The 9,087-nt window shown below is 37.3% G+C and overlaps 2 protein-coding genes and 1 long non-coding RNA gene across 3 annotated transcripts; 1 reads left to right on the forward strand and 2 right to left on the reverse strand.

Moving 5' to 3' along the window:
- The first annotated feature begins 489 nt into the window (after nucleotides 1–489).
- Nucleotides 490–3,191, forward strand: LOC102594014 (protein QUIRKY-like). Its single transcript, XM_015310460.1, has 2 exons — nucleotides 490–564; nucleotides 638–3,191. The coding sequence occupies exons 1-2, from the start codon at nucleotides 499–501 to the stop codon at nucleotides 2,894–2,896; spliced, it is 2,325 nt and encodes a 774-aa protein (XP_015165946.1). The 5' UTR covers nucleotides 490–498; the 3' UTR covers nucleotides 2,897–3,191.
- LOC107061341 (uncharacterized) lies at nucleotides 528–712 on the reverse strand. The gene is made up of 2 exons (XR_001473927.1): nucleotides 664–712; nucleotides 528–590 (listed from the first exon to the last, which is right to left on the reverse strand). It is a non-coding gene; the product is annotated as an uncharacterized lncRNA (long non-coding RNA).
- A 1,864-nt stretch (nucleotides 3,192–5,055) lies between the features above and the next one.
- On the reverse strand, nucleotides 5,056–8,126 carry LOC102594343 (protein QUIRKY-like). The gene is made up of 2 exons (XM_006351276.2): nucleotides 8,047–8,126; nucleotides 5,056–7,715 (listed from the first exon to the last, which is right to left on the reverse strand). Exon 2 carries the CDS (start codon nucleotides 7,572–7,574, stop codon nucleotides 5,253–5,255), a length of 2,322 nt encoding a protein of 773 aa, XP_006351338.1. The 5' UTR covers nucleotides 7,575–7,715; nucleotides 8,047–8,126; the 3' UTR covers nucleotides 5,056–5,252.
- Nucleotides 8,127–9,087: the final 961 nt, after the last annotated feature.

Here is a 9,087-nt window from a genome sequence, read left to right on the forward strand (position 1 = left end):
ATTCATTTCTCTTTCTGAACATTTTTTATTTCATGTTGAAAAGTTTAATAAATGTCTTCTTGAAAAATTCATTTTTTTTACATTCTTGGTAGTTGTTGAGCTGTAATATTGTTGTAATCTTGATATTAGAAGATTTAATTATTTTTTTCCTCTTTTTTTTTATGGGTAAGGGAGAAGGATATTTTTTTTATTGAGTTTGTTGATATTTTTTAAATTTATTTATATGATTTTTAAGCTTAGTTTTTCATATATAAAAGTGGGTTTTGCAGGGTTAAGCATTCAGGTGAACCAGATCTGAGGTTGTGAATGATTTTGGGAGTTTTGGGGTTATCCTTCATGAGGTTCTTTTTAAACCTTAAGTTAGAATTAGGGTAAAACAAACTTAGATTGTGTTGTATATGAAGTTTCTTGAGTATTAGTGTAATTTTGAGTTGTTTCTCAGAGATATAATTTAGGACATTTGGCTTAATTGTGGTGGAGAAGTAGAAAGGTTCGAAAATGCAGAGACCACCTCAAGAAGATTTTTCACTAAAGGAGACCAAACCCCACCTTGGTGGAGGGAAGGTCACGGGTGATAAGCTTACTAGCACCTATGACTTTACTAAAGGAGACCAAACCCCACCTTGGTGGAGGGAAGGTCATGGGTGATAAGCTTACTAGTACCTATGACTTGGTTGAGCAAATGCAGTATCTTTATGTCCGGGTGGTGAAAGCAAAGGATTTACCAGCGAAGGATGTTACGGGTAGTCTTGATCCTTATGTTGAGGTTAGGCTGGGAAACTATCGGGGTACAACTCGTCATTTCGAGAAGAAATCGAATCCTGAATGGAATCAGGTGTTTGCTTTTTCCAAGGAGCGGATTCAGGCTTCTGTGCTGGAGGTGAATGTGAAAGATAAGGATTTTATTAAGGATGATTTTGTTGGTCGTGTTATGTTTGATTTGAATGATATCCCTAAAAGAGTTCCCCCGGATAGTCCTCTTGCTCCGCAGTGGTATAGGTTGGAGGATAGAAGTGGTAACAAAGTGAAAGGAGAGTTGATGTTGGCTGTTTGGATGGGTACTCAAGCTGATGAAGCGTTTCCTGAATCTTGGCATTCGGATGCAGCTACTGTTAGTGGTGCTGACGCTCTTGCAAATATAAGATCTAAGGTGTACCTCTCACCAAAGCTGTGGTACCTTAGAGTTAATGTGATTGAGGCTCAGGACTTGATTCCTGGTGACAGAAGTAGGTTTCCAGAGGTTTACGTGAAGGCCATCCTGGGAAATCAGGCATTGAGAACTAGAGTTTCCATGAGCAAGACTATTAATCCCATGTGGAATGAGGATCTGATGTTTGTAGCAGCAGAACCATTCGAGGAGCCATTAATTTTGAGTGTGGAAGATAGAGTTGCACCAAACAATGATGATGTACTTGGAAGATGTGCTATTCCTTTGCAGTACATTGAAAGGAGGTTGGACCACAGACCTATTAACAGTAAGTGGTATAATCTTGAAAAGCACATTATCGTTGAGGGAGAAAAGAAGAAGGAAATCAAATTCGCAAGCAGGATTCACATGAGGCTATATTTGGAAGGAGGGTACCATGTGCTGGATGAATCAACACACTACAGCAGTGATCTTAGACCAACTGCAAAGCAGCTGTGGAAGTCCAGTATAGGTGTCCTAGAATTAGGTATTCTGAATGCTCAGGGCCTTTCGCCGATGAAAACAAAGGATAATCGGGCAACGACAGATGCCTATTGTGTTGCTAAATATGGGCAGAAGTGGATCCGAACGAGGACCATTATAGATAGCTTTGCTCCCAAGTGGAATGAGCAATACACTTGGGAAGTATTTGATCCTTGCACTGTCATAACTATTGGTGTATTTGATAATTGTCATCTGCATGGAGGAGATAAACCTGGAGGGGCTAGGGACTCGAGGATTGGAAAGGTCAGGATCCGTCTTTCAACTCTCGAAACAGATCGTGTTTACACACATTCTTATCCGCTACTGGTCTTGCATCCTACTGGGGTAAAGAAGATGGGTGAAATTCACTTGGCAGTAAGATTTACTTGCTCATCGTTAATGAATATGATGCATATGTACTCTCAGCCGCTGTTACCCAAAATGCACTATATTCATCCTTTAACTGTTACTCAGCTTGACAGCTTGAGACATCAGGCCACTCAGATTGTCTCTATGAGGCTGAGTCGTGCTGAGCCACCTTTGAGGAAAGAAATAGTGGAGTATATGTTAGATGTTGGTTCTCACATGTGGAGTATGAGGAGAAGCAAAGCTAATTTTTTTAGGATTATGGGTGTTTTAGGTGGATTAATAGCTATTGGAAGATGGTTTGATCAAATATGCAATTGGAAAAATCCCATCACAACTGTTCTGATCCATATCTTGTTCTTGATACTGGTTCTATATCCGGAGCTTATTCTGCCAACCATTTTCCTTTATCTCTTCCTAATTGGAGTTTGGTACTACAGATGGAGGCCTAGGCATCCTCCTCACATGGATACTCGTCTTTCTTGTGCTGATAATGCTAATCCTGACGAACTGGATGAGGAATTTGATACTTTCCCTACTCCACGTCCTCCTGATATTGTTCGGATGAGGTATGACCGTTTGAGAAGTATTGCTGGAAGGATTCAGACTGTGGTTGGTGATTTGGCTACTCAAGGGGAGAGGCTGCAGTCTTTGTTGAGCTGGAGAGACCCTAGAGCAACCGCGCTGTTTGTCCTTTTCTGCTTGATTGCTGCCATTGTGCTCTACGTGACACCCTTCCAAGTTGTGGCACTCTTGTCAGGATTTTATGTACTGAGACATCCAAGGTTTCGTCACAAGCTACCATCTGCGCCACTTAATTTCTTCAGAAGACTGCCCGCAAGAACAGACTGTATGCTATGAGAACCGTACCTTTGCCTTATGTTATCTTTATCATACTATGTGCTTCTCTCTGTGTCTCGAATTGATGTAAATGTGTCTGGCTCTTTTTGTCCTGCACCTACTGGTGAATGTTGGGTCCTGCTTTTGTGTGTAAGATCTCCTTGAACTGTTTAGATCTAGTAGATTTACTGTTTAATTCATTCTAAGTTTGTTGAAAGTTTGCTGCTTTGATGCAAATCTATATTTGTTGTCTTGTGGATGTTTTCTTTTTGAAAAACATGCTCCATGATTAATTCGAAGTACTCTCTTTATTCAAGTTACTGTTTCGATTTTTATTGACTTGATATTGGATGCATCTTCGCTACTGTATTCCCATGCATACCTGCTTTGAAATGCTTTACTTGAGTTGAGGGTTTATCGAAAACAACTTCTCTATCTTCTCAAGGTAGGAGTAAGGTATGCGTATACACCATCCTCTTCAGACCCTACTCGTGTTGTTATCGGAATGGAGGTGCAAGCATTCAAGATCAGTTTGATTTCTTGATAAATTTGTTTTCCTTAAGGATGAAGCATTTTTTGTGTTTTTGGAATGTCTGACAATGATGTTTCTACAAATATTTAATGTAAAGAGAGAATTATTGTACTTAGCATTGTTTGTATATTGCAAGTTGACATTATTTAAACTGGTGATGTTTGTCTGTTTATGAAGACAACAATATAAAGATCCTGCAACTATGTTTTTTTATTTCTTTATAATGCTGTTGGATCTGGAAAATTAGTGCACCTACACAACCCTATAAATGGGGAAGTTGGTAAAGGTAAAATAAGAAAATACTCGGATGATCGCACAAGTGGAGTCTATACGCATTCTTTTCCGTAATCGTGAAGGTAGAGAAGTTGTTTTCGCACAAGTGGAGTTTATATGCATTCTTTTTCGTATATTGTGAAGGTAGAGAGGTTGTTTTCAATAGATCTTTTACTCAAATAAAGCAACATTTCAAGTTCCAAAGGTTTTGAATTGTATCTTTTGTTCTTTGGATACACTAACTTTGAATTTCTCTCATTTAAAATTGTTGTATGTAAATGATAACTCTAGTGATGCGGGTAAATATTAGGCGATTTCTTCCTACCTACTTAAATATTGGTGGAAAAAATTACCCGATGGAAAATGTAAGTACTTGGCGGAATAATTAAATAGGGGACAAGTTTGTCTTAACATCACGATTATTCTTTAATATGCTAAGTCTTCCGCATTCACGTTGGATTTGAGAAATGGTTGCATTCCTAAGGAGTGTGATTGTAGGCAGTCTATCTTGATGTAAATATCATTGTCGATTTCACAATTTGAATTTGTGACTTGTAATTTATATGAAGACATTTACCATTGTTCCAAGATTAAAGGTAGAGTTGATATATAAAAAAATGTATTTTTTTCCTTTTACTTTTTACAATAAGTTATTTGCTTTGATAGGTACTATTATTATTATACTAATATTCCAGATCCAACATCATATAAAGCATCACAAAAGGTTGCAGGAATCTCTATATTGTTTTGTTATCAAGTTGTATTATACAAATATCACCAACTTGTATTATACTACAATGGTAAACACAATTATTCCTCATTAAATTAATAATGATACAATAATTAATATATTACAAATCTAAAACATCAATGTCTTGACATTCTCAACACCAAATCTAGTAAAATAATGAGAACTCATAAAATATCAACATGTCCTTTCACCTACCCTAAGAAAGTATTAATCTTCACAAAAGAAGCTAATAGGTAGTCAAACGGTATCTAATTTTCCTTTTCACTATTATTATTATTACTCTCCTCCTATCTTTTTCTTCGATTTGATTGTTACATATTGTTCTTTTTGCTTCTACTGTCATATTATTTGTTGTTGTTACTATTTTTTCCTTTTATTTTCAACATGGCTTCTACATTAGTGTATTTCTTTTTCGAACCTGCTTTGATATGCTTTACTTAAGCCAACGGAGGTCTATCAGAAACAACTTCTTTATCTTCACAATGTAAGAGTAAAGTCTGTGTACACACTATTTTCCCCAGACCCCACTTGTGAAATTACACGGGAATGTTATTATTGTACACTTCAAAAAAACAACAAATTTATGACTAATGAAAAGAGCAATACATTGATTAATCATTGAGAAAGTTCAGAAAAAGAAAGAAACAGAAGATTAGTACTAGTAATATGGAATTGCATCTAACAGCCAACTTTCAACAGAAAATTCACTACATCTAAGCAGTTTCATAGAAGAAAAAAACCCAAAGCCTTGCTCATTTCTACATCAATTTCATCAACTAAGAGACAAAGGGAAAATGGATAGCAGCAACTAACAGTACAGCTCATAGCATACAGTCTGTTCTGGCAGGCAATCTTCTGAAGAAATTCACTGGAGTAGATGGTAGCTTATGGCGAAATCGCGGATGTCTCAGCACGTAAAATCCAGTCACGAGAGCCACAACTTGGAAGGGCGTGACATACAGCGCAATGGCAGCAATCAAGCAGAAAATAACAAACAGCGCGGTTGCTCTAGGGTCTCTCCAGCTCAACAAAGACTGCAGCCTCTCCCCTTGAGTAGCCAAGTCACCAACCACAGTCTGTATCCTTCCAGCAATACTTCTCATACGGTCATACCTCATCCGAACAATATCAGGAGGACGTGAAGTAGGAAAAGTATCAAACTCTTCGTCTAATTCATCAGGATGGGCATTATCAGCACAAGAAAGACGTGTGTCCATGTGGGGAGGATGTCTAGGCCTCCATCTGTAGTACCAAACTCCGATTAAGAAGAGATAGAGGAAAATGGTTGGCAGAATAAGCTCCGGATATAGAACTAGTATCAAGAACAAGATATGGATCAGAACAGTCGTAATGGGATTTTTCCAATTGCAAATTTGATCAAACCATTTCCCAATAGCAATTAATCCACCTAAAACACCCATGATTCTAAAAATGTTAGCTTTGCTTCTCCTCATACTCCACATGTGAGAACCGACATCTAACATATACTCCACTATCTCTTTCCTCAAAGGCGGCTCAGCACGACTCAGCCTCATAGAGACAATCTGAGTGGCTTGATGCCTCAAGTTGTCCAGCTGACTAACAGTTAAAGGATAAATATAGTGCATTTTGGGCAGCAGTGGCTGAGAGTACATATGCATCATATTCAATAATGATGAGCAAGTAAATCTTACAGCCAAGTGAATTTCACCCATCTTCTTCACCCCAGTAGGATGCAAAACCAGAAGTGGATAAGAATGCGTGTAGACACAACCCGTTTCTAGAGTTGAAAGACGGATCCTGACCTTCCCAATCCTCGAGTCCTTAGCCCCACCAGACTTATCTCCTCCTTGCAGATGGCAATTATCAAAAACACCAATATTTATGACAGTGCAGGGATCAAATACTTCCCAAGTGTATTGTTCGTTCCACTTGGGAGCAAAGCTATCAATAATTGTCCTTGTTCTAACCCACTTCTGCCCATACTTGGCAACACAATAGGCATCTGTTGTAGCCCGTCCATCTTTTGTTTTCATCGGCGAAATGCCGTGAGCATTTAGTATACCCAACTCTAGGACACCAATACTGGACTTCCACAATTGCTTTGCAGTTGGTCTTAGATCACTGCTGTAGTGTGTTGATTCATCCAGCACGTGGTAGCCTCCTTCCAAATACAGCCTCATGTGAATCCTGCTTGCAAATTTGATTTCCTTCTTTTCTCCCTCGACGATAATGTGCTTTTCAAGATTATACCACTTACTATTAATAGGTCTGTGGTCCAACCTCCTATCTATATATTGCAAAGGAATAGCACATCTTCCAAGTACTTCATCCTTGTTTGGTGCAACTCTATCTTCTACACTCAAAATCAATGGCTCCTCAAATGGTTCTGCTGCTACAAACATCAGATCCTCATTCCACATGGGATTAATAGTCTTGCTCATGGAAACTCTGGTTCTCAATGCCTGATTTCCGAGGATGGCCTTCACGTAAACTTCTGGAAACCTACTTCTGTCACCGGGAATCAAGTCCTGAGCCTCAATCACATTAACTCTAAGGTACCACAGCTTTGGTGAGAGGTACACCTTAGACCTTATAGTTGCAAGAGCATCGGCACCAGTAACAGCTGCAGAATCTGAATGCCAAGATTCAGGAAAGGCTTCATCAGCTTGAGTACCCATCCAAACAGCCAACATCAACTCTCCTTTAACTTTATTACCATGTCTATCCTCCAACCTATACCACTGTGGAGCAAGAGGACTATCCGGGGGAACCCTTTTAGGGATATCATTCAAATCAAACATAACACAACCAACAAAATCATCCTTAATAAAATCCTTATCTTTCACATTCACCTCAAGTACAGAAGCCTGAATCCTATCCTTGGAAAAAGCAAACACCTGACTCCATTCCGGATTCGATTTCTTCTCGAAATGACGAGTTGTACCCTTATAGTTTCCAAGCCTAACCTCAACATAAGGATCAAGACTACCCGTAACATCCTTCCCTGGCAAATCCTTTGCTTTCACCACCCTCACATAAAGATACTGCATTTGCTCAACCAAGTCATAGGTACTAGTAAGCTTATCACCCATGACCTTCCCTCCACCAAGGTGGGGTTTGGTCTCCTTTAGTAAAAAATCTTCTTGTGGGGGTCTCTGCATTTTCAAGACTACTTCTCCACTACAGATCAACAAATCTCAGCAGAGACAACTCAAACTACTCTAATGCTAAACAATCTTCTAATACAACAGTCTTAAGCAAGCCTAAAAGATGAAATCAAGAAAAACCTAAAGCTTTTCACCCTGCATAACATCAAAAATCAGAAACAAAAAGTTGAGAAACCACACAAATTAAATCAAAGGCAAAATAACAATAGCAACAATACAAACAAAGAAGTTTATACGAAAATGGTCTAACTAACTCAATCAAGAAAGACCCTTTTCACTTCCTCACAAAAAGATAGAATCTTTAATGCAGAAAAATACAACTACATTACAGCTTAACAAACACCATGAAAGTAAAACCAGACAAGCATTGAACAAAAACCCAAAAACAGCAATTTTTAAAGGCACATTTATATTAGAAAGAAACAAACAAAGAACCCAACTTTATATGATAAATAAATGAATATACCATGTGGGTTCAGGGATGCTGACGATGAAAAGATTCTGAAAACTGGGAGCTTTGAAGAGAAAAATGAAAAGGGATTTTGGTTTCTTTTGGTATAAAATGAAAATGATGGAGAATGTAGTATATAGTGACTATAGAGAAAAAAAAAATCGAATAAAAAAACTGCAAAGACTCATCACAGTTTGAGAGAAAAACAGAGCAGGTGGCACAACTGCTTTTTCTGTGTGTTTCAGGGTGGTTGGTGGAGGTAGCATCTTTTTTTATTTTTTATTGCTCGGTATCTATATTAAAGTTTGATTAATTTTAGATCGATCGTTGCATAACTATTTCTTAGACAACATTCTCAATATGATATTTCCTAAGGGTTTGAATCAAAACTTTCTATTAAAGGTGAATTTTAGCAATTTTGGCGTATTTAGATACATGTATCTCGAGATATATGAGATTAGAAAGAGGTGTAGTTTGTTCTACATATATTATATCCAAGTGGATTCGCATACATCTGATATACATACACAAATTTCACTTGCTTCCCTCCTATTTCGCTCGCGACACTCATATCTTGCATATCTAGTATTCTAGATACATGTATAATGTTTATGATGCTTATCTGTGTGTTCATATATATCTGGGATATATAAATAAATCTCACTTGTCACTTTCGTATTTCGTTCGTGTATTTGATATCTCAAATACATACGAATCACACAAGATACATGTATATCTAGTGTGATTCACATCTATCTGACTTGAAATTTAAATATAATATAATTATTACAAATCATAGATAATTAATAAATACGATAAAAATATATGTATAATTATAATTAGATACTTCCTCCTTTTTGGTTTTAATTGGCAATTTGGGTAGTACTTATCTATCCTATATTGTTTGACCATACGACACGAGTCGCGGTGGAGGATACTGTTGGGACTTGCTTGCATGTGTGAGTTTTATTAAAAAAAAATTAATAATAATAATAATTAATAACAATATATATATATATATATATATATATATATATATATATATATAAAACTAGA

Source organism: Solanum tuberosum, unplaced genomic scaffold (genome assembly GCF_000226075.1).
Source record: "Solanum tuberosum cultivar DM 1-3 516 R44 unplaced genomic scaffold, SolTub_3.0 scf00129, whole genome shotgun sequence".
Taxonomy (NCBI): Eukaryota; Viridiplantae; Streptophyta; class Magnoliopsida; order Solanales; family Solanaceae; genus Solanum; species Solanum tuberosum.